Below are 24,662 nucleotides of genomic sequence, written 5' to 3'. Positions count from 1 at the left end.
GCTACTGAGTGGATCGACACAGCTTCCCTCTCTGTCCTGTCCTCCCCTGAGACCTCTCCATCTGTTCAACCTCACCCCACCTCCCCATTAGAGCACTGCTTGGGAAAGGAACTTGAAGCCTTTGCTGCCTAACTCCGTGTGACACCCACACCCTTGGTTTATATCAATCTGACTCCCCTTATGTCTGAGACAGGTTTTACTCATGAGTCTGGTTCCCTAGAATCCCTTATGTGTGCTAGCACAAAGAAAACAAATGACCAGCACGTTTTTAAGTTAGGTGTGGTGACACACACGACTCGAATCTCAGCACTGGGGAGGCAGAGGCAAGCAGATCTCTTGTGAGTTCAAGGCCAGCCTGATCTACATAGTGTGTTCCACTCTAACCAGGGGAGATCTTCAAACAAACAAACAAACAAACAAACAAACCCTACAGGGCGGGGCACCATTCCACCCCTTCCCATACTCTCTACCAAACAGGTGAGAAAATCAGGGGTGCCCAGAGCCGTGCCTCTCTTTCTATTACCAAGCTGTTCAGAGGAGATGGGTCAGGAAGGGCCCCTTGAATGTTAGTTTCAGAACAGGTCTGTATCTTTAAGTAGCCATCTGTGTGGTGAATGTGGGAGGGTGAGAGTTAATGATTTACCCGAGGCTCTTCCACTGTTGCCAAGGGTCAGCTTCCCGGGAACATGCCCAGGATCCTCTGGGCTCTCTACTAGACAGCTGACCAGGAAGGCCCCCCAGTGGACTGAAGCATGATCTCCATCACAGAGTGGCAGAGTGAGTGGAATGAATGGCCGGTGGGGGGAGCCTCTGGGGTTAAGGAGGGGGGGTCCCTACTACGGCGAGTGAACATGTGCTCTTCCCAACCTGGTTCTTCTGCCTACAAATGTGACCTCTGGAGCCAGCAGTTGGAAGCTGCTATGTTGGCATCCTCGGAGCAGCAGGGTCAGGGCGAGTGTGACCTCTGCCTTGTAGAGAGGGTGGGGCCAGCCCACACACTTAGGCCACCAGAGGCAAATTCACAAGGCAAGTTGAGCCCATCTGGCCTGTAGTTCTGAGAACTAGGATGCCTTTGCCCATTCAGACATCTCTGTGGCTCTGGGTCTGTATCCTCACCCCAAACATCCCTTCTTTTTCTTTAGGGGACGAGATAGGTGGCAGCCTGGGGAGAGTAGGTCGTCCACAGGGAAGGGAGGGCTGAAGGCTTCGCTGGGTGATTTGCTTAGCCTCTGGACCTATTTTCTCCTCAGCAAACCTATGGTAAGGTTTGCTTTTTGCCAAGCACTGCACCAACACAGAAGGGACTACCAAGAGGAAGGCAGGCGTGCCTTCTAGCAAGGGAAGGCAGGCCATTAACTCGTGTAGAAGGGACTGTGTAGCAGGTTAGATAGCAAGAAGACACCCCCTCCTCCTGAATGAAAGCAAGACAGAGTAAAGGGACCATGGAGTTTGAAGTATGTGCATGTGTGTGTGGGCGCTCAAATCCAGAGGACTACAGGAAGTGAGAAGGTAGGCTGTACAGCTGTCTGCAGAGAGAATGTTCCAGGAAGAGGGAGCGGACAGCACAAAGGTCCTGAGACACTGCATCCGTGGTGTGGTGTGTGAGGTCCAACGAAGAGGCTGATGTGGCTGAAACATTATAGACAGAAAGGAGAGCTTGGGTGAGGAAAGTTCCAGAAAGGGAGCCCATGCTGGACCACTGTAGTAGCCCGTGCTGGACCACTGTGTAGGTGGCAAAGTTTGGAGCATGCTGTGAGAGGTATATTGCATTTGGAAAGCTCACCCTGGCTGCTGGAGGGAAAATAGACTGTAGAGGGTGGAGCAGCAATGGAGAGACCCTGTCAAGGTGAGAGAAGGTGGGGGCAGGGCAGGATATGAGCCATGCAGACACAGGAAGTGGTCCTGTGGGCCTGTTTGGAGGAATTTTCTGGAAGACGGAGTGTGGGATCTGAAGGGATAAAAGTCAGGAATACCTCCCTGGTGCCTGCGAAGTGTCCTGGAAGGTACAGGGAAGTGGGAAAAAGGAGCCAGGTCTGACTAGGCCAGGCGTGCTTGTCTCAGACATCCAGGATAGACTTCAGGCAAGGAGTGGAGGGTAAGGGTCTGAACTCCAAGGGACTTATCTATAAAAAGAAATGTGGGAGTCAGTAACATGTAGATAACTGGTGCTTAAAACCATGAGAGTCCCTAGATCCCAGGGCAAGGCCTCTCAGCCTCCCCAACTCCCTGAGCCCCCTGGGTGCAGATGTTACTGTTAGGGAAGCTGTCCTGGACACTGACATTTCAGCAGTACCTCTCGCCACCCAGCAGGTGACAGCAGTCAACCCTCCGATACCCTGTGACAATCTAAATATCTCCATACGTACCTCACCGAAACTGCTCCCCTGCATCCCCACCATGCCACCGAGGGGTAAAAAGAAAGGACAGCAGAACCTGAGGCAGGGGCATGCTGACGGTGCTACTAAGCTCATTAGCCTTCAAGTGTGATATTACGCTCTTAGAGGCTGCGGCAAGTCCTGTGATGCTTGGTCCTGTGAGAGGGAGAAGGGACAGGCTTCCCCGAGGAGCTGGCATCTAAAGCATGAGCACAGTGTTCCACACAGGAAACCTCATATCCAAAGGTCCCGGGGCAAGAAAGCATACGAGTCAGTGGTAGTGGTGGGATGGAGGATGGGGGGTTCAAGAGAAAGTTTGATAGCCACCCCCCACCCCAGATACAGGATCTGTAAGGCATGTATAGAAAAAGGTCCCTGCTTCATTCTAAGCAGGTGGGGTGAGCAGGATCCCAGCTGGTCACTTTCAGTCCTTGAGCTCTGTGTGGAGGACTGGGGATAGGAGTGGTGGGTGACAAGCAGGAAACAAGAGGCTAACGGAGACTGTGTTGGGGAGGGGACCCAGGAGTGATGTGGCGAGAAGGAAGAAGCATGGCAGCTTTGGATGCTTCTGGAAGCAGCCGCCTGATACCAGATTAGACAGGGTGGGCGGCAGGCGCCTCAAGGGACTTGGCAGCCAGTGGCGGTGGAGATGCTGGAGGCTCAGGATAAAGAGAGAAAGGCTGATCACAGCTTGGGACCGGTGGCGTGCAGAGTGCCAGAGAGAAAGCCAAGCTGGCTGAGCAAGCAGTGGGGTCTCAAGGCATCCTGGGGCGAGAGACAAATGCCGACATTGTCAGCACACGGGCAAGCATTTAAAAACACAGGAAGGTGTGGGAAAACAGAATGCGGGAGATACGGGAGCTGGGCCCAAACTCTGAGTGAGCCAAATCGCAGAAGAAAGAAAGTGGGAGCTGGTAAAGGGGATGGGGGTGGGGAGCTACAGTTAGCTAGAAAGTCAGAAAGTATTCTGGGAGCCAAGAGAAGACATCCCCAACCAGGCAGGGGCCTGCTGCCCGCTGACTGACACCCACTTGGAGATTCCGGTTATTAATGGCCAAAACAGGAACCCTTTCTGCAGAAGCAGAACTGACTGGGTTGGTGAAGGTGACATTTCAGGGTCTCAACTGTATTTAAGACCCCGGCAGGGATCATATCCGATCAGGGTCCAGTTTTGTTTGTGAAGTGGAGTTCACCACAGCCCCTTAGCAGGGGGTTATGTCAGGTTAAGGTGTGAACTGGGAGGGCTGCTGCATGGCTAATAATTGTACGTCACTGCTGTCGCCTCCCTTCCGTCTGGAACAATTCTGTCTGAACATTTGACGGAACACAGAGGGGTACTCAGAGGGGTGTCAGAGCCCCAGCCTGTGGGCAGTGTTCCATGGGTAGCCAAGATGGGGCGTGGAGGACGTTCCTATGGGGTAGAGGAAGGACCCTTGTGATGGACATTCTTGGTTGTCACGTGACTATATCTGGAGTGACCACAATCCAAAATGGAGGGCATACACCTGTGATCCAGATCTTGAGGCTGGGAGGCTCAAGTCTTTAATCTAGACCTTGAGGCACACCTTTAATCTGGGCCATACCTTCTGCTGAAGGTCTATATAAGGACAAGGGAAGAAGGAAGGACTCGTTCACCCTCTGCTTGCACTTGCTTGCCAGCACATCTGTTGGAACCTCCTTCTTTAGGATCCCAGCTTATACAGGAGACCAGCCAAAACACCAAGCCTCGTGGGACAGAGCAAACAGTAGACTCTTGGACTTCCCATTCACACCTGCCCATTGCTGGGTTAGTCAGACCACAGCCTGCAAGCCACTCTATAGATCTAGATTCATTGCATAAGTTCTGTGGCTCCAGAGAATCCTGACTTTTACAGCCCTCATACAGAAGGGCCCAGTATGTCACCTAAAGAGTAAAGATAGCTCATTGGTGGGAGTCAGGCTAGAAGCAAGCACAGGAGGTGCACACGGTAATGTCTGTCAGACAGCTCTGCCTGTGAATTCTGACATGGGAAAGTCTTAGACACAGCAAAAGAAGTGGCCTGAATCTTCAGAAGATCAAGGTCATGTCCAGTTCCGGTTGTGGGAAGTATTCCAGTCAGGCACAGTAAAGATAGCATATGATGATGATGAACTGTGTTCTTTTCCTATAAATGATATTACTAGCACTCATGGGTAAAGTTTGAATGGGGTCTTGGCCAGACAATAGAAATATACAAATATTCGTTTTCTGTTTTGACATCTATAGCTTGCCTATCTCAAGGGTAAGGGAAGGGCAGTCTCAAAAGTTTAGGGGTGACACCCACTCTCAAGTAGATGAAGACAAAGATTCTTAATAGAGTACTTCTAACTTTTGATACGTTTGTAATTGTATAAAGAAAAAAAAAAGGCCATAGGCTGTCTCACACCTGTGCCCCAGATACTTAGAAGGCTGAGGCAGGAGGATCACATGAACTCATGAATTGGAGAAGAGGCACGAGGTACTTGAGAAAGAATTAACATATTACTCCTTACATAGGGTGAGCCAAAGAGACCAATCACATGCTCCAGGTGACAGTGCCCTGAAGCAAAGAAGACAATGGAGCTGGCTCCTCCTCAAGCATTCTGAAAAGCTCTGCACTGGTCACCTGGCTTTGGCCTCTCCCCAACCGCTGCAGGCTGAGGGCTACTTCTGGCAATAGTTTGGGAACTGCAGAACCTAGGGATAGTGGCTGGAGAGTCAGGACTCAGATGACATGCAGCATGGGGAAACCCAAAACTGGGCGTCTGAAGCCAGAGGAGGTCTCTACCCCTTGCTAGGCAGGGCCCTCCCTGGAGCTAGGCCATTCTGAAGCATTTACCTTTCACTCCTTGCTTTCTGCTTTGCAACTTGTGCAGCAGGGGGCGCTGTGACCCCTGTCTGGATCATGAGACCATTACCTACAAGCACATCGTTCCACCCCAAACCTTACAGCCTTCTCTGCCCTGGCTGCTATCCTGAAAGGAACTTCAGGTGCAGCCCCCCTCTTCCTGAATTTGACTGAGTCACGGAACTACAGTAGAAGCAACAGGAGGGGCTCGTTCCGAAGCTGTGTGAGAGAAACCCACTTCCTAATACCTGTCTACGAGCTTTTGTGTGAAACTGAATGCCGGAAGCGACTTTTTAATGTGATCTCTAAAAAGGCCGATCCTAACAGAGGAAAGTGCTGGGATTGCACCAACCTGTGGAGAAGACCACAAAACAAACTGGAAAGTGGTCGTTTAGCAAACCACTGATGTGGGGGTGGGGGCACACACCTGTAATCCTAGGACTGAGGATGCTGAGGCAGGGGGACTCTCCTGAGCTACATAATAACATTAAGTCTCAAAAACATTAAAATAATTATATGTGTGTTTATATATATATGTATATGTATGTGTACATATATAAATATGGACACAGTGATTGATTCATTGGTTTGTTGGTTGTTGGTTTAGGATTTTTGAGATGGAATCTTACTCCATAGCTCAGGCTGGCCCCAGATCTACCATAACTCTCCACCTTTGCCCCCTGAGGCTGGGATCATAGCATGCGCCACCTGGTGTTTTGTTTTGTTTTGTTTTGTTTTGTTTTGAGTCGGGGTTTTGCTCTGGTCTTGAACTCACAATCCTTCTGCCTCAGACTTCTGAGTTCTGGCCTGCAGACACAAACCACCGAGCAGGGCATGGATTCTTGTCTGGCTGTGAGTTGGAATCTTCCATGTATCAGGACCCTCTCCACAAGGAGTTTCCTCACAGTGGTTCTCAGAATCTTGATAGAGAACCAAAGTGGTCCTGGGTGCTTCTGATAACACCAGCACGCATCTTCTGGCCTGCGCAGGGGGCAGTGGGGCCACCGCTGTAGCCACTCCTGGACTCTGCTTTCATGGGGACAGCTCACTGTGTCTAAACCTGGCCTCCTGTCTCAAGTTCCTGTTTCTCTGTGAAAGCGAGCCACAGTGAATCATGGCCTGAGTGGGCGAGCTGGAGAATCACGGCTCTGCTGCCCTCCTCAGAGTGACGTGCAAGAGAATCAGAGAATCTTTGGTTCTTTGCAAAACAAACAAGCAAGCAAGTGAGCAAACAAACAAAACCAAGTCTGTTCAGGACAGGCATACAGACAAATAACAAAACGAAACAAATAGCAAAACCAAGAAAAATGTTCGCACTGTGGCCCCACGTGTAGGGAAGGGTATGTTATGAGATTGGAGCTGTGGTGTATGTTTCCAGGCAAGTGTAAGGAGGTAACAGACTTTTGCTGTTTTGTTGTTATTTTCAGACAGAGTCTCACTATGTAGCCTTGGCTGGCTGGAACTCACTATGTAGACCAGGCTAGCCTGTAACTCACAGAGATCTATCTGCCTCTGCCTCCTGAGTGTTGGAATTAAAGGCATGTGCTAGCTGATGACATATGTTGAAAACATTATATACATTGTTCTATAGTAATTACTTAAAACAGGAATGGAACAGCACACAGTCCCAGCCATGCAGAAAGCTGAAGAGAGAACATTGCAAGTTCAAGGCCAGCCTAGGCTAGAGACCACGACCTGTCTTAGGGGTGGGCGATTGGCTGTAGTACTAGCATAGAACGCTTGTCTAGCACATGGAGTAAGGTCCTCAGTTCAACTCCCACTACTGCAACAAAGCCCAAACATCTTTAACCATTGGAGTTAACTAATGTGGTATACAGTCCTCCGCAGCGCCACCTGCAGGATTCCAGGGGACAGACACCTTGTCTCCAAGGGTAGAAACACCCCTCAACGAGCAAAGCCATTCTAAGGTCCCATGGTGCTGTATTCCGCCCAGCTGTCTTGGATGCTGAGAGGTTTGCTCCAGGCCAGCACCTTTGGGAATGGAAGGAGGAAATAAGCCACGAAGACTTGTCAGAAACCTGAGATTCCACCCCCAAAAACCAAAGCGATAACTCACAGTGTGAAACTACCCCATCTGCTAGCATGGCTGTTACCAAAAACATTAAAAGGGAGACTCGAGAGATGGTTCAACAATTGAGAGTGCTCACTGCTCTTCCAGAGGACCCATGTCCCATCCCTTATGCCAAGAGGCTCATAGCTGCCCGCAGCTCCAGCTCCAGGGTATCTAACTGCCTCTTCTGGCCTCTGCCGGTGTCCACACACAAGGCACACCAATGAAGGCACACAAATACATACATACATACATACATACATACATACATACATACATACACACACACACATAAGTGAAAATGAAAATAAATAATTTTTAAAAAGATTTATTATTTTTATTTAGACCAAGTGCTCTACCTGCATGTACACTTGTGTGCCAGAAGAGGGCATCAGATCCCACTATGGATGATTGTGAGCCACCATGTGGCTGCTGGGGCTTGAATTCATGACCTCTGAAAGAGCAGCCCTCTTAATGGCTAAGCCATCTCTCCAGTCTCCTTTTCTTTTTAATTGGAAATCAAGTGTTGGCAAGAGTGTAGGAGCCTTGTGCCCTGGGGATGGGAGAGTGAAGAAAAGGAGCCAATCTGGAAAACAATACCAAGGCTTCTCAGATATCAGAGAGATCCTTTTGCCGTCCAGCAAAACCCCACTTCTGGATGTAAACTGAAAGACCCGAAAGCAGGATCCATTTGTTGGTTTGTTGCGATGGGTGCTCTGTAGCCTACAGTAGTCCAAAACAGCCAAGGATGACACAAACTCATGACTTTCCCGCCTCCACTCCCCAAGTTCCAGGATTACAGAACATGTGATGCTCACCTTTGAGAGCAAGATCTCAAAGGTTGTAACTTCAAACAGAAGTAACCTTTTAGATTTTATTTTATGTGCCTTGACATTTTTGCCTTGCATGTATGTCTGTGTGAGGGTACCAAGTTCCCTGGAACTGGGGTCGTAGACAGTTGTGAGGTGCCATGTGGATGCTGAGAATTCAACCCAGGTCTTCTGGAAGTGCTCTTGACCACGGAGCCTTCTCTTTAACCCCAGAAGAATCTTTAGAATATTGCGATAGGTGGAGCAAGAGAGCCACAAAGGGCAGATGTTATGTGACTCCATTACTATGAGGTTCCTAGAGTTGGCAAATTCAAATGAAGGGGAAGTGTAGGATGATGTCATACAGGTGAAGGCAGGTACAAGATCGAACGAGGCCTGTCACTGGACGAGAAGGAGGATGGCGGGAGAAAAGTTTTAGAAAGAGGAGGAGACTGGAGCGAGGGGAAGAAGAAGAGTAGAGGGAACATGGAGGCTGATGTTAAGATTCCTCTCTGCACATTTACAGGTTGTTATGAATATTCTTAAGGGATGGATGTATACAGGGCTTTGTATGTCTAGGTGGACAATTATCTCTTATCAGTTGGATCAGAGGTTATTTCATGTGGCGAGTTAAGTACAAGAGAGTATGTGGTGGCTGGAGACACTAGGCCACCATGGAATTAGGATGTGTGTTTCTGGCATGGTGACAACCTGCCTTGGGAACTGGATGGGTAGAGAGATTGCTGCCAGGCTCAGAGAGAAGTCATTGACAGTGTGATATGGGATGGAGTAAAGTAGGTGAGAGGTTTTGCTGACTGAGATGAAGATATCTACCATGTATCTTGGGGCACTGTGGTGCCGAACCTAGTGTGGGGTAAAAGACAATTTTTTTTTTATGATTTTACAGCAACAGGGAAGTCTATAGATTGGTAGGTAAAATCTCAGTTTCGTAAGATGAGTCGTCCTGGATGGAGAGGACGGTGATGGGAGCCCAGTAGCACCAGCACCACGAAGTTCCAGAGGAATGAGCATTAAAAGGTGCTTAGTTTCTCCTCAGGAGTCAAAGCAGGAAGATTATGAATTCAGGTCAGCCTGAGTTACATGGGAGACCCTGTCTCAAAAACACAAACCAAGAAAGGAAGTTAAGATGGTAAGGTGCACATTATATATTTCCAAAATTTGGAATGCAAAGTTTTTAGTGTATTCGTGTGTGTGTGTACGCGCAAACACACACACACACACACACACACACACACACACTCATGCATCTGAGTGTATGTATGGGTATCATGTGCATGCAGTACTTGTGGAAACCAGAAGAGGGCACAAGATTTCCCCCAGAACTGGAGTTAGAGGTGGCTCTCACCATGTGTGTGGCTGAGAATTAACCCCAGGTCCTCTGTAAGAGCAGCCAATGCTCTTAATCTCTGAGCCAACTTCCCAGCCCGGTTTTTAATATTGCTTAAAGAGTGGTCATCTGGGGTTGGGGATTTAGCTCAGTGGTAGAGCGCTTGCCTAGGAAGCGCAAGGCCCTGGGTTCAATCCCCCAGCTCGAAAAAAAGAACAAAAAAAAAAAAAAAAGAGTGGTCATCTGTTGCCTATCACAGTGGCAGAGTCTGATTCACACTTCCAGATGGGATGAGAAGGACTTCAGACTAGAGAACCCACATGTTCTGTGTGCTTTTTTTTCTGGAGGGAATTTTGATCAGAAATGCTCATCAGATGCCCAAAGTATAACCCTTGATCAAGCAAGGTGTTCTGACTGCCCCACGCTTCTGCCTGGTGATCACTGGCTTTGCTAACTCTGGTGGTCTGGATGCCTGTGGGACATTGCTGGTGGGTAGTGGCAGCCCACCCTGTGAGTGAATGACTCTTCTGAGCTGAAGTTCAAAGACACTAGGAAGGTGCCTCGGTCTCTGTTGCAGGATGGGTGAGTAATCTCCTAACCGATAGCCTCCATTTTCCCAGTCACTTATGGTAGGTCAACACTGAGAGCTGAGGAGAGAGAAGAGGGCCGGGAGCCTGTGAGCTAGGTGTGGCCCTGAAGAGCTCAGCTGTAGGAACAGAATAGGCAGGATACCGTGTTCAACAGAGCCCTGACCCTGAAAACAAGGTCCTGCAGGCAGAAGCAGAAGTTGCACTGACAGGATTTGAGGACACAGTATCATGAAGTCTTTCCAGGAGCTCAACAGCTCCTGCCCGTCTTCTGTCCCCTGGGCAGCCATCCCATGGGAGCCCACGCAGGACGCCTGACCTGTGTGGTAGGAAAGTTCAGGCTCTCCTTACCTTTTGCAGAAATTGGCGTGGGCATCACCGGCTTCGGTGTCTTCTTCATCCTCTTTGGGATACTCTTGTACTTCGATTCCGTGCTCTTGGCTTTTGGAAACGTGAGTCCCCCAACACTAGGTACCTCTCCTGGACAGCCAGGAGGGTCAGCCCCAAGTTCATTAGATAGCTGCCATTCAGGGTTAGATGAGAACTTCCGGGGCGGGGGAGGTGGTGTTGGACCAAAGAGCTTGTGGGCATTGAGAGCCCGAGATTATTATACCAAGCTTTGGGTGAGGTCCTGTGGTTCCCATGATGAAGTAGACCCTGTCCCCACCATTGGCTCCCAGCATGTAGAAACACGGACGGATGTGATGGGTACCTACATGGCAACAGGGGCTGTAGAAAGCACTTCCTCATGACACAGAGGCTGAGAGGAAGGAGTGGATAGAAGACAGTTGGGAAGGAAATGGAGGGTAAAGTGCTCACAAATAGTTGTGGAGGTGTGGGTGGGGCATGGAACATACTAGAAGAAAGCCAGAGAGTTCACTTCTACAGAAGCCTGGGCACCCATAAAGGGACCACCAATAGGAACCATGCAGAACCAGGAAGTGGGGGCTTTTGGGGAATTCTGGGTACAACTTCCTGTCTGTAAAGCGGGGGATTCCACCCTGCAGTGACCTCCCTATAACAAAAAGCTTGGAACTGAGGAACTGGGTGGAAAACTAAAGGTCTCCAAGTCCATGTCTCTGCCTCAGGGCATTTCTGTTCCATGCTAGCTAGAGTCATCCCCAGCTCTGCTGGGGGTACCCCTGCCCCCAGCCCCGGGGATGGGGTGTAACTTGTACACTCATCCTCATTTCCCTGGGCCTGCAGCTGCTGTTCCTGACTGGCCTCTCCCTCATCATCGGCCTGAGGAGAACGTTTTCCTTCTTCTTCCAACGGCACAAGCTCAAGGGAACAAGCTTCTTCCTGGGCGGTGTCGCCATTGTGCTGCTGCGCTGGCCCCTGCTGGGCATGCTCCTGGAGGCCTATGGGTTCATTAGCCTCTTCAAGTGAGTACCATTTTCCTCAGTCTCAGTGCACCACAGTTTAGGGAGAAGTAGCTCAGCAGAGGTTCAAATCTCTCCTCTCCTCACTCACCCAAGACACTGGGGTTTCACTTCCCAGTCTGGCTTCCTCCAAGCCCTGTGAAGAATCAGGTATTGATCTCCTGTCCGGCCTAGCCACTTCGAAAGGCAGAGGTAGCCTTGACATGGGGATGCTGAGGCACAAGGCCACGCCCACATGAACACAACCTCTAGCCACTATGCGTGCCAGGAGCTCAGCCATTTGAAGACATTCCCCATCCTACCTAGTAAAGAGAAGGCATCGGGCTAGGATGATGATGATGATGATGATGATGACGACGATGACGATAACAGTAAGTTACAAAATGTGCATCCTTCGAGCTTGGCTTCCTGTGAGGTCCTGTGACATAGGCACAAATACTGCTAGGCAAATTGAAAACTGGCCATGAGTTCTGAGAAGTGAGGGGTGTGTCTAGTGTGTACAGTGTTGGTAAGAGATGGTAAGATACGTGGGCTCTGGCCATGGTTCTCATCCACTTTACTCTGCTGCCCCTTTCCACAGTGCCCAGGGCCCAGTGGCTGCTTTTATAGGAGACCAAGTCTGAGCCTTTGGGTAGGAGTTACTGGACCACTCCCCTCCTAGGCCACCACTGACCCCTGTCCTCTCTTCTATTCCTAGGGGTTTTTTCCCTGTAGTCTTTGGCTTCCTGGGCAATGCATTTAACATCCCCTTCCTGAGCGCAGTAAGTAGGTGGGGCTTGGGCTTAGCAGTGCTATCTGGGGTGGGGGAGCACATGGAGCTGACTAAAGTGCTACTCTAGACGCAGTAGACCCCTCCCCTATATTCTCTGAGGCACACCCACCCCAGGGTCAATCCTCCTCTCCCTCCTCCTTCTCCATTTGATAAGATCAAAAGTCAGGGCTCCGTAGGCTGGAGTGACTGCGGCATGGGCGGAGAGGAGACAGCCATTAACAGCTCCCCAACCAAAGAAATGAAAGGCGACCCGGCCAGTATGTTCCTGAGACTTCTGGCATACCTGGTTAAGTCTGGGCTACAGGCATATATGGCAGCCGTTGACATGGAGAAAAGCAGGGAGCAGAGCCTGTTCTGAGCCCCACACCTCACATGGGCACACTGAGACACCCAGGAAGGGACTGGGGCACACAGCTCAGAGCGCTTGCCAGCTGGTCACACGCCGCCGCCCTCCACGGGTAGTGTAGCATAGGCCCACGTCTCAAGGCCAGCTGGGTAATAGCCTGGATATTGAGTCGGCTTCCCACTCTTTGTCTGGAATAATGACTCTTGTCTCTCACAGCTGTTCCAGAGGCTTCAAGGCTCCTCCAGCTCAATGGTCTGAACTGCCCACCCTGGTGAGCTCCTTGAACTCGGATTGTTGGCGAGGGGGCTGGAAGGGGAACATGGGCTATCTTCATGAGACCCCTCCCCAGCATTGACTTCCTTCCCGTCCGTCACACACGGCTGTCTCCAAGTCCAGAAGAAAGATGGAGCTGAGGGACGGATCTTAAACCCCCAAGTCACCTCAAGAGGCTGTCAGGAGCAGAGATCCCAGTCATAACACCCAGCTAGGGCTGGACGCAACATCCCCACCCTGACTTTATGCAGGAGAGTGAAGATTAAATCCCCAAGCTGTGAATGTAGCTGAGATTTGGAGTTGATGTCTGAGGCCCAGGGTATCCAGGGCAGGCTGCAACACCACCCTCAACCCCGATCCCACAAGATGTTACCAGAAGCTCTAAGCCGGACATAAGAAGTCATATGTCCTTGGTATATTGTTCATGCTGGCATTGAACCCTAAAGTGTTTGTCGTGACTCTAAGCATTAGTGAACATTAGGCAGCTATGAGAACTGGCCCCACATAGCATCAGGAGGAGTAGCCCAGACATGAGGTGGCCACTTCCCCACAGGACACAGCAGATAGAGCTGGTACAGAAACAGTCTTCTGCATGAGGATGGGGGTGGGGGTGGGGGTGGGGGTAGGGGTGGGTGCAACTCAAAGAACCCAGCCTCACAGGAGCTGGTCCTTGTTCTGGGGAAGTCCCTCATCTCATGGTAAAACGTTTTTGTTTTGCTTTGTTTTTTCTGAAACAAGGTCTTGGGTTGGCCTGGAACTCACGGCCACCCTGCCTCGTGTCCTGGATGGTAGGATTATATGTACGATGTAATATACTGGCTTAAAAGGAGTTCGTGCAGACCAAAGAAAGAACGTGGCACACACATTTAATCCCAACGCTTAGGAAGCAGAATCTTCCTCTGAGTTCAAAGCCAGTCAAGACTACATCGAGCCCCTGTCTCAAATCAAATCTAATCAAATCGAATCGAATCAAATCGAATATGAACAAACAACGACAGCAGCAACCTTGAGGGAAGAAAGGAGGGAGGGAAGGAAAGAGCAGAGTCACTGTGAGCATCCACGGAACCCCTTCTTTTTATGCCTAGCAGTGGGGTAGCTGCAGTGTCTCCATCTATACATGATGGGGAGGCCTGCCCCCGCCCTTCAAGCACTGAGAGCTGCCCCATCTCCACATCTGCTTTCCTTTCAAAGCCAGCTCAGTAATAGCAAATGCAAAATAGAAAATAGCCATGCCCTCTCTCCATCTTCCTTCTGTATAATTATAATAATACTTTATTTTTGAGAGAGGATCTCACTATGTAGAACAGCCTGTCCGTAGATCAGAGCTCTGCCTGCCTATACCTCCCAAGGGCTGCGGTTGAAGGAATGCACCGCCATGCCTGCCACTTCTTGATTTGTGGAGACAAGATCTCACTCTGTTACCCATCCCGGTCTGGAACTCTCTGGGTAACCCAGGCTGGCCTAAAGTTACCATCCTCTGTCTCAACCAGCCAGGAGGTAGAACTTCATGTGTGGGCTGCTGTGACCAGCTTTGCCCCCTTCCTAACAACTGCTTATATAACTGTCCAGCACATCTGGCCATGTCACATATCACATGCTTGTCAACCTCCGTGTCATGCAGGTGCTCAGTAATTAGTGGGAAAGGGAGGGGAGGAGAACCCTGGGCTCCACCCCCCCACCGGTCTCAGTTCACAGTCAAGGAGTCAATTCTGGTGGAGGCCAATCTGACCTGGCTTCTTTCTCTCAGAGAGGGCAGCATGTGGGCCTCAAGGATCCTCTAGGTCAGACTGTGCCTCGCTCCTCCTCCTCCAGCCTGTGTCGTCATCAAATTCACTTCAGAGTGTGAGTGTTTGTGTGAGAAAGAGTGTGTGTGTGTGTGGGAGTGTGTGTGTGTGGTGTGTGTGTGTGCGTGTGTGTGCGTGTGTCGTGTGCGTGTGTGTGTGAGTGTTTGTGTGAGAAAGAGTGTGTGTGTGAGTGTGTGTGTGTGAGTGTGTGTGTGTGTGTGAGTGTGTGTGTGTGTGTTGGCAGAGAAAGGCAAGTCATTTCACATATACTCAATATACACACTCCTCAGATACTCTCTCTGCGTTGTTTGGGGTACAATGAGTCTCCAGCTGCGAGGGAGGGGTGTCAAGAGGCTAGAGATGATGGGAGAGCCAGTGAGCTCATGAGAACAGCCTTGGATGGTTTCTGGGGGCGAGCAAGTCGCTGGCTCCAGACTTGAGAGCCCGGAGGCGGGGGCCAGAGGGAGGGAGTGGAGCCCTGAGGAGGGTCCGGGAGGGCAGAGGTGGGATTATGCTGGGAGACGTCACCCATCCAGACTTCATAAAAGGGGCTGTGATCGGGGAGCCAGACAGAGGAAGCCCAGAAGCCAGAGGCTCCCCTCAGTGTGCCCAAGTGGCTCTTCTCCCTCCGGCCCTCAAGCCAGGACCCAGCCAAGGTAGGACACTGCCCACAGGATTTGGGACTGCCCTGACCCAGGGAGGATCTGGAGGAGCAGGCCTCTAACCCAAGGCCAGTTGAAGCATCAAGGGAGAAGGAGGCAAGGAAAGCAGGGATCCAGGAATGCAGGGATGAAGACGTTGCCTTGTGTCTTGTGTGTCGCTGGGTGTTCTCAGAGCCCACTTCTGCTGCGTAAGGAGTGGATGTTGTAAAGAGACTCTTTGTGGGAACTACCTGAAGGGAGCTTGGCAAGCCCTTTGGGTTCATGGGCTCACCAGGGCTTGTCTGAGCCTTTCCTCCAATACAAAACTAACTAACTAACTAACTCACTAACTAACTAACTAACTAACTAACTAACTAAATCTAACTAACTATATATATATATATATATATATATATATATATATATATATGCTTTGAGCAACTTGCTAAGAACTGGGGGGGGGGGATACCGCTGGAAGGAGCCATCTTATGTCAAAAACCTTCTGATCACGCCTAGAATTTCTGTTGTTTACTAGATCTAAAAGCCCCTAGAGTGAAAGGAACCACCATGATTGTTCATGGCAGACCAGATAAACCTCTTCCGGTTTCTTACATACTGAAAGGGGGAGAGGGGGCGGGCATGTTCCTTTTTGTTTTCTAACATTTCAGTTCTCATGCACTGAGCGCTCTCTAGAATAGGCAACTGAGAGTTACTGGGGTCTGGGGTGTCTGTACATGTGGCATGTGTGTTACTTGTGGGATGTGTGTGGTAAGTATGTGAGGTGTTTGTGCTTCATATGTTGTGACATTTGTTTATCATTTATTTTTTCTGCGCATGTGTGTAAGCGCAGAGCACCCAGGGGAGTCAGAGGACAACTTTCGGGAGGTGGTTTTCTCCTTCCGCCATGTGGGTCCAAGGGGTTAAACTGAGATCGTCAAGCACGGTAGCTAGCAAGCACATTTATCTGCAGAGCCATCATCTCACCATGTCGGGTCATTGTATGTAGTGTGTTCATATGTGGTACGTGTGTATACGTGGGGTAAGGGTGTGTCGTGAGCAGGCACAGTTTTCCCGTGGTACACTTGAAAAGTGCTGTCCATGATAGTGCAGAGTACTAGAGGGACGAGAGGCAGAAGTCTGGATCACCTCCTCCCCACCTCCCCTCCCTTCCTCCCTCCCCACCTCCTCTCCCCTTCCTCCCTCACCACCTTCTCTGTTTAGACAAAACACGAGGCACCACTTACAGAGCACGCTGACACATTCCTGCCCTCCTCAGACCCCGTTAGGGTATAACCTGGCATGGCTTCCTCTTCCTATGAAGCGCTAACTTTGTATCCAGCACCTCTACACCCAGCCCTGCCTGCCATCCTGGACCCCCTGGCGTCATCGGTCCTGCAGATCCCCTGAGGTGGCTTCTGAGAGCCCTCTTCATCTGGTGCATGCTGGGGTGCCAGCACCAGCCCGGACCCTTCCGTCAGACTCCCCGGCTGCCATCAGCTGTTAGCATGTGCCTGGTGTCATTTTGGAATGATCTATTTACACAAGCTGCCTGTGAGTCAACTAGACATGAGATCAGGGGGTCCCTGCACCCTCAGCACCTTGAGATCAGGGGGGCCCTGCACCTTCAGCACCCCAGCACGTACACAGTACCACTAGTATTGTCAGTACTTTCCAGCAGTGGCTTCCAAACCCTGGTCCTTGTGATCAAGACTGTCTACTGATTTTGGTTTCCACTGTACTTCTATTCAAGCCTCAGGGCATCTACAGAAAGTGTCTGGCTTTTGGAATGTCGAAGAGTCATAGTCTGCTAGTCTCGGTAACCATCTCATTGAGCAGCTGGGGGCCAGGCTAACCAATGGTGCCTGGAGATGGGTGTGGTCTGCTTATGTCTCATGGGATGAGGCCAGAGCTGGAGCACTGAAACTCAGGATTCATGTGTGAGTCTGGAGTCAGGTGGCAGGGGTAGGACTGGGGACACAGTGACAAGATGCACGGTGCCGAGAGATCACGCCATCATGGCTCACAAGGATATCTGTCCTCACTCCTGTCCTTGGACAGAAGCCCTGGGTTCCGCCTGTTGTGCCTCCAGCCTCCCAGGGCACTTAATGCCATTTGTTGGACAGTTTCAAAGTGCTTGGTGACATTTTCAAAGGGAAATTGGACTTGGGAGCTGGAGACGTGGGGTGGAGTGGGGAGCAGGAGAGGAGAAAGGTGGAGTGGCCAGATGAGGGTCAGGCCACACAGCTCCTACCTCAGCAGTCAAACTGATGAGGCCAATTTAGTTCACAACCTCCCAGAGCCCACGAGAACAGAAGTGACTGACGGGCCGGAGGAGAAAGGCTTTCCCTGCCCTGAATTATAGGCAATAAGACAGTTTGATGATGGTCTCCCAGGTTGCGGAGGGCTTTTAGAATGTGCAAGATGATTGCCTCTTTCTTCCTTTTTCCCTGGAAGAGAGAATAAACTGGGTTTCTATTATATCACGGAGACACAGCTAGATTGAGGAAGGTGGGGTACCGCGTAGGAGAGCAGAGCACAGGACCCAGCACGGGGCTTGGTTCCAGACTCTCAAGAGAATAGTTGAACCTCAGAGCACACTCCTGCCTGACCTCACCAACCTCCCCCTCCCTGACTACTCCTGTGTATGACATTTATTCTTCTTCAACATCCCTGCCCTACAAACCTTCCACCCAGATCCCTACCACGGTCCAACCAAGGCTTCTCAGCACTTCCCACCAAATCATACCCTTCCCATTTTCCCTGCCTTCTTCTGTCCCTCAGTCCTGTTTCCGGTGGCCTTGTTTGGGGCTTATCCTTCTGATCATCTCTGGTCACCGGGCTTTCTCCTCTCCCCCAGGAGCTCTCTTTGACCTAGGTAGGCTCTGATGAATACTAACTCTGGTCTGGTCTTCATTGCCTCTCTCCGTCTCAGCCTCTGGACACCCTGTGGATCTGCCTCTTCCTCCCAGAATGATCTCGCTGGCTTCTTGGCAGCTGCTGCTTCTCCTCTGTGTGGCCTCTTTTGGGGAGCCACTGGCAAAAATGGCACCTGTGGTGAACCCTGAACCCACAGGTACACACCGTCCCGGAAAAGGGGGCAAGAGAGTCAGTGCGCGTGAGACTCGCTGTATTTTTTAGACTGTAGCCAAGCTACTGACACGAGTTCAGTTTCTGCACTTGAGAAATACTCAGGGCTGGCCCAGGCCCTCTGCTGTGAGCACCGGAGGCTCAGTTAGAGTCAAGGGCCTGTCAACCCTAACCCCTTTGTGATTTTTCTCCTGCCGTGCTCTGCTCTACCCCAAGCACTTGCCTTTACAGATGCTGGAAAGGAGCTTCATGTGCAAGTTACTTTTATCTGTGACCTCAGATCCCGAAAGGGGACTTGAAAACAAAACTCAAAAAACGTCAACACGGCCAGGCATGGTGGCACAGGCCTTTAACCCCAGCACTCAGAAGGTAGAAGCAGGTAGATCTCTTGAGTTCGACGTCAGCCTAGTCCAGGACATCCAGGGCTCCGTTACACAGAGAAATTGTCTCAAACAAACAAACAAACAAACAAACAAACCCAATACAGCAACAACCTCATCATCCAGACAGACCTTAATGCCCGTCAAGCTACCTCATGGATTCACGGGGGGGCTTTGAACTGGAGAAACTAAAGCCCAAAGAGGCAAAGTGCTCCCCAGAGGTGCTCGGTACTGACAAATCCCAACAGGTGCCAGGGTACTCCCAAGAGCATCGTGGTTTCTGAGTCAGGGTGTGGGTTTGAACTTTCCTCGGCTGTTCTGTTTCTGTACATATTAGAGCTTGCTTTAGCCTTTCTGGACCTCAGAGCTTAGGCATGGAATGCAGGATACATCCTGCAAATTTGACACCATCGTACATAAGCAAAGCAACGGGAACAGGGGCCCAAACACTCTCCAATAAGGTCACCATCCCCAGATAAGAATAACCCCATCACCGTGCAGAAACACTGGCCTCTGGCCCTTTCCGGCTGCACAGGTTATCCTGATCTGAGGTTCGTGTGTGGAACTGAGATCTTTTCTCCCACACCAGCTACCCAGAGAAGGTAGGAGGGGCCTCCCAGACTATTATTATTAATCTTGGACCACAGCCACACTCATCTCCAGAGTGTGCCAGGGTATGGGGGAGCCAACACCCACTCACACCACCGTTCCTTTTTACTAATCTCTGCCCATAATTGACTAGACGCATTGTGTACTCAGAGCTACTTGCCCTGTTTTACTGGAAAAAGAGAGAGAGAGAGAGACAGAATTTAATGAGCCTTGTCTGTGAAGTGTTTTCAGAGTGAGACTTCTTAGCCTCCAACAAGAAGGGGAGGCCTTGCACCTCGCCTGGGAGAGCTGTACCTGCTAAGGCAATCTAGATAGTGTCTGGCCGTCGCATTGCGTCTTCATACTGTGTATTAGCGATTGCAGTTGTCCTCAGAGACCAGGGTCAGGTCACAGGTGCATAGGGGCACAGCAGCCTTGGCTCCACTTTTTTTTTTTTATTTCTGTTACTCCAAGTTTTTCATTAGCTATTGCTTAATGAGCACACATTGAGGCCATACTATGTGCGGGGGTACTGTTTCAAGCATTCTTAGAGATGGAGAAATGAATCCCCTCTGTCCCCCCGGAGGCTGCTGGGCTGTTCCAACTCCCAACACAGACACTCAACTGAAGGATCAGGCAGAGAGCCCAGAAGAGGGCTAGAGCGAGTTCCCCCTCTATACCCTCCTTTTTTTCTCTTGCATATTGTTTGCGTCTCAGAGGAGGTAGTTTTATAAACGTATTTAGTAGAATTCTGGCGAGCACTTGAAAGTAAAGCTATGGAAGGAGGGAGGAGCAAACAGCCAAGCCACCCGGACTAAGCAGGATCCTGGCTCCACACAGAGGTCAGAGCCGTATTTCTGATCTGAGGTTGAGGACCCAGGGCCAGCATCGGAAGGGGAGGGAAGTCTGAGCTGGTGCCCAAAGCAAGCCTTGCTGTCCCAGCCTCACTCCTCTGTACTCTGTCCTAGGCCAACAGTCCGGACCCCAGGAACTCGTTAATGCCTGGCAAAAGGGCCTGCGGTATGCAGAGAGCAAGCCTGGGGCTGCAGGACTGCGCGCTCGCCGAACATCGCCATGCCCGCCGGTGGAGAACCCCACCGGGCAACAGCGGCCCCCGTGTGCCGCCCGCAGTCGCCTGATCCCTGCGCCCCGCGGATCGGTGCTGGTGCAGCGCGAGAAGGACATGTCAGCCTACAACTGGAACTCCTTTGGCCTGCGCTACGGCAGGAGGCAGGTGGCGCGGGCGGCACGGGGCTGAGTGCAGGGTTGCAGGTGGATTGCAGCCCACCCCATGGCAGAGGCCAAGGCAGGGAGCTTCTAGACTTGTGCAATAAAAGCAATGCTGTCGCCTTACCGTGTGTGAATTTTTCCCCGGAATCTGCGGGCAGTGCAGAGGGGGCAGATCCTCTTCTCCCTTAGTTGCCTCTTATCTGATTTCAAGATGTCTCTGATGCCAAAATCGGTGCTTTTTAAATTACTAGTTAAGGAAGGACCAGCTGTTGCCCCGGCTATTGCAGCTCAATGTTTTAAAATGCAAAATAAAAAATTAAGGGGCTGGAGAAATGGCTCGGCCATTAAGGGTACTCGCAGCTCTTCTAAAGTAAGAACTATCCCCAACACCCAGGGGTACACGGCTAGCTGTAACTCCAGTTCCAGGGGATCCTAAACCCTCTTCTGGATCCTTGGGCACCTACACTGATATGCACACTCCCTCAGACAGACAGACGCACATACACTGATTAAAAATAAAATCTTTACATTGATTTTAAAAAATGAATGGCTGAAAACTTTAGAGCCTAAAGAGGTACCCAAATTGGATGCCACTTGAACAAACACCTCAGCAAGATTGTCTCTTTAAAAAAAATACATATTTATTAGAATGGCAGGGGTGGGTTTTTGTTTGTTTGCTTGTTTGTTTTGAGACAGGGTTTCACTGTGTAACTCTGGCTGGCCTTGTACTAGACCAGGCTGGCTTAGACCAGGCTGGCTTTGAACTCACAGAGATCTGCCTGCCCCTGCTCCTCAAGTTCTGGGATGAAAGTCGTGTTCTGGGGCTGGAGAGATGGCTCAGTGGCTAAGAGCACTGACTGCTCTTCCAGAGGTCCTGAGTTCAAATCCCAGCACCCACAGGGTGGCTCACAACCATCTTAGTGAGATCTGATGCCCTCTTCTGTTGGGTGTGAAGACAGCTACAGTGTATTATAAAAGAAAGAAAGAAATGGTGTTCCACCATTCCCAACCCCAAGGTCAAGTTCTGAAGTGGGCCTCCTACTTCCCAGACTTCCCTCCTTTTCTGGGGGAAGTTTTACTGCACCCTTTGAATGGTAGTGGGGTAGGACACAGACTCACTAAGATCCTTCCCTTCAATCCCCACACATCAGTCAGTGGGGACAGAATGATCTGGAAGATGCTGCCAATTGCTGCCCTGTTCACAGAGAATTAACCTGATTCCTCCTTCCGTAGGGCTGCCTGGCTCCTGGGCAGGGAGGTGCAGGGAGCATCTACATACCCATCTTTCCCAGGGAAGATGGTTACTGCTTTTTGCTTGGAATCATCCCAGACCATGTCTTCTTTCCATCCTTACAGTGCAATGCCAAGGATGTGAAAGATAAATGACTCGAGGGGTTCAAGCCAATGACTGGGCTTAATGGTTCTTCACCCCCAGTCACAGCTGTGCCTTCAAGCCTCTTTAAAGATGACAGGCTTCCAGTCTGAGTCAACCCTGAGGGCCCAATGACTGGGGAGGGAGAATGTGGTAGAGAAAAAAGAAAAGGAAAGCTTGTCATTAGGTAACCCTAGGACATCTACCGTCCTGCCCACAAGATGCCTCAGCCTAAGCTGATAGCCTTAGAGTCCCCTAGTTCACCTCCCCAGGGATGACAAGGTCTCCTCGTTCCTGTGTCATGAATAATCACAGTGTTCTGCCCATCCCAGAAAACGGAGCTACCACGGGATGGAGGCAGAGCTACGTTGCTATGGCAACACAATCAGCTGTCATGGGAATGAGACAACCTGCCTCCATCTTCATCTCTATCCTTGAAGCTGCCCTCCAGGATCTGCTGCGAGCTGGTGTTATAGCACTTTGGGGCAGCAGCGTGACACTCTTGATATCGGAAAGGTCACCCCAATAGCATGCATGCATTGCGGTACCCCCTGGAAAGGAATAGACACACCACCTCCTCCCACGAGTGTCTTCTTCTCACAGATCCCAGAGCCAGTCCTTTCTCTGGTGAAGCCTGTAGGTGAGGAGAGACTATGGGTCTCTGAACGTCTGCCCTCAGCCATACTTTTACAATGCTCCCATGGCTGTTGAGGCAGAGAGGAGGATTTGCCACTTTAGGGGACGGACGCTGGGATGTGTTCTTGGCTACGAGAAGCAGCCCCTCTCTCTGTGTGAAACTGGAGTAAGTGAGAAAAACTGTAGGCAGGCACATGTGCACACACCGGTGTGACCTCGGGTGTGGGGACCACATGTGAGGCCTCACCGGTTCTCATCAGGCCTAGGACAGCACATTTCATCCTCACAATGGCATGCATATGAGATGGGGCAGCACTGCATAGAGTAGGAGACAGACTCAGAGAAGTAGGTGGATTGTGCCCACAAGCTGTTCCTGGAGAGGCGAAGAGGCAAGAGGAAGACAGTCCCACATGCCCACTTTCTACCGGTAAACAAGGTCATCTTCCTGCAGTCCCTCCTTCTCCAGCCCCCAGCCTTTGAAGCAGCGTCCCCAGGCCTCACTCCACTCCTCCACCTAAGGATTTGTCTTAGGATGCAGACCCAGGAGCCAGTGACAACACAGACCTGCCTTTGCCCTGTCTGCCTCCTCTCTCCTACAGCAGCTTGCCTGGGCCCAGCTGTGGTCCCAAGAAGGCTGAGGACATCACGTCCAAAGAGCCAGCGTATTCTTCCCTGCTGCTTCTGTTCTGTCGGATGCCTAGGGTGAGGCTGGCTTCTCTTGTGGGAGGGGAGCCGGTCACGACTAGCAGTCACACAGTCATCTTCTTAGGTTGTGCTTGCTTACGGTTTCTGTGATACAAGTCCAACGCAGTCTGCAACTGTCCCCTTAACAAGTCACCTCTCCAGAGGTGAATAGCAAGACCTTGGAGCCACTTCTGCCTGCTGGCTACTTCGTCCTCACAAAAGTCAACAAAGGAGGAAGCACGAGCCACGTTGCTTGTGCGGTGTTAACCGGTGACAGGGCACACCTGAAGCAACGAGGGTGTGTTTGGCTCATGGTTTGAGATGAGACAGTCCTCAAAGGCTAGGAAGGCACGGTGGCAAGGACATACAGCAGCTGGCCCCGGGCAGCTCACTTCTGTCTTTCAGTCTGGGACCCATGCCACTCACATTCAAAATAAGCCTTAGCTTCTCAGTTAAGACTCTCTGGAAAAGTCCTCATAGACACACAGAATTGTGTTTCCATGGTGATTCAAAATCTGGTCAAGTTGACAATAAAGATTAGTCACCATGGCTCCCAAGGACGGAGAGAAGGTTCAAGAAGAGAAACAAATAATGTGGCTGAATAAACAGAGCCAGCTCAGTGGGCAAAGGCACTCACTGCCAAGTCTAATAACCCGAGTTTGATCCCTGAGACCTACCCACATGGTAGGAAAGAGAGAGCCGACTCCCACGTGCTGACCGCTGACCTCCACAGGCAAGCCACATCATGCTCATGCCCAACCACCACCTCCCGTGACAGCAAATCTGAAAAAGAAGAGACGTGATGCCAAGATGCTGAGGATGGCACTGTGTGGGGCAGGGCAGGGAATGGCAGCACAAAGGAAGCTGCAACCGCAAAACCAACTTGAGCTCCTGACTCACCCTCAGGAGGGAAATGCTGGTCTGGATGAAACTTGGTGCCCAAACAGGAAGACTGACTGAAAACTCCATATTTAGCTGCTAGGCTTCCTGAGTGTAGTACTCTGCCTGCTTACCCCAGCCAACACACCCAGACTGTCCTGCTAGCTAGGTATCCTTCCTGGAAGAGGTGAAGCTTCCTCTCCTGAGGACTGCATGGGAGAGGGAGAAGGGAGAGGGCCTGTCTACGCAGAGATGAGGGACTGTGGAGAAGGACTGTGATGAGTCTTAGGGTGAGGTCTTTTCTTTCTCTGCTCCAGGATGCCAAGCAGGTAGCAAGGTTTCCTTCTGGGACAGGAGATGACAAGACCCGGAGAAAAGATCCTCCAATATTGGAGAGTGCTCCAGAGAAGGCTTCACAGAGCCTACAATGGACACACCCACCTGTGAGCATTGCTGGTGCAGTTTCCAGGCCCCTCTACCTGGCTCTTAACCCTGAGTAGAACAGTAAGGGAGTACGGGAAACCCAAGAAAGACCAAGACGACCAAAGCAGAGAAAATAGATGTTGCAGAAA

At 50.8% G+C, this 24,662-nt stretch overlaps 2 protein-coding genes across 5 annotated transcripts; both read left to right on the top strand.

Moving 5' to 3' along the window:
• The first annotated feature begins 649 nt into the window (after positions 1-649).
• Positions 650-20,346, top strand: Golt1a (golgi transport 1A). Of its 4 annotated transcripts, none has more exons than XM_032915442.1 (6): positions 650-777; positions 10,397-10,488; positions 11,243-11,421; positions 12,116-12,179; positions 12,753-12,807; positions 20,258-20,346. In XM_032915442.1, the coding sequence occupies exons 1-5, from the start codon at positions 753-755 to the stop codon at positions 12,792-12,794; spliced, it is 402 nt and encodes a 133-aa protein (XP_032771333.1). In that variant the 5' UTR covers positions 650-752; the 3' UTR covers positions 12,795-12,807; positions 20,258-20,346. The 4 variants fall into 4 exon arrangements, with proteins under 4 accessions (XP_032771333.1, XP_032771334.1, XP_032771332.1 ...); XM_032915443.1 differs by lacking the exon at positions 20,258-20,346 and adding an exon at positions 18,167-18,191; XM_032915441.1 differs by lacking the exon at positions 20,258-20,346 and adding an exon at positions 12,933-13,095.
• Positions 18,167-20,642, top strand: Kiss1 (KiSS-1 metastasis suppressor). Its single transcript, XM_032915444.1, has 2 exons — positions 18,167-18,307; positions 20,258-20,642. The coding sequence occupies exons 1-2, from the start codon at positions 18,205-18,207 to the stop codon at positions 20,545-20,547; spliced, it is 393 nt and encodes a 130-aa protein (XP_032771335.1). The 5' UTR covers positions 18,167-18,204; the 3' UTR covers positions 20,548-20,642.
• The last annotated feature ends 4,020 nt before the right edge of the window (positions 20,643-24,662 follow it).

This window comes from Rattus rattus, chromosome 10 (assembly GCF_011064425.1).
Source record: "Rattus rattus isolate New Zealand chromosome 10, Rrattus_CSIRO_v1, whole genome shotgun sequence".
In the NCBI taxonomy this organism is placed as follows: domain Eukaryota; kingdom Metazoa; phylum Chordata; class Mammalia; order Rodentia; family Muridae; genus Rattus; species Rattus rattus.
Note: the sequence above shows the minus strand (reverse complement) of the source record. Positions and strands in the feature narration are given on the sequence as shown.

Coding starts and splice junctions, on each gene's coding strand:
- Golt1a (XM_032915442.1), top strand. CDS start 753: ATGATCTCCATCACAGAGTGGCAGA. Junction 11,422..12,115: donor GGGTTCATTAGCCTCTTCAA/GTGAGTACCATT, acceptor TTCTATTCCTAG/GGGTTTTTTCCCTGTAGTCT. Junction 12,180..12,752: donor ACATCCCCTTCCTGAGCGCA/GTAAGTAGGTGG, acceptor TGTCTCTCACAG/CTGTTCCAGAGGCTTCAAGG.
- Kiss1 (XM_032915444.1), top strand. CDS start 18,205: ATGATCTCGCTGGCTTCTTGGCAGCTGCTGCTTCTCCTCTGTGTGGCC. Junction 18,308..20,257: donor GGTGAACCCTGAACCCACAG/GTACACACCGTC, acceptor ACTCTGTCCTAG/GCCAACAGTCCGGACCCCAG.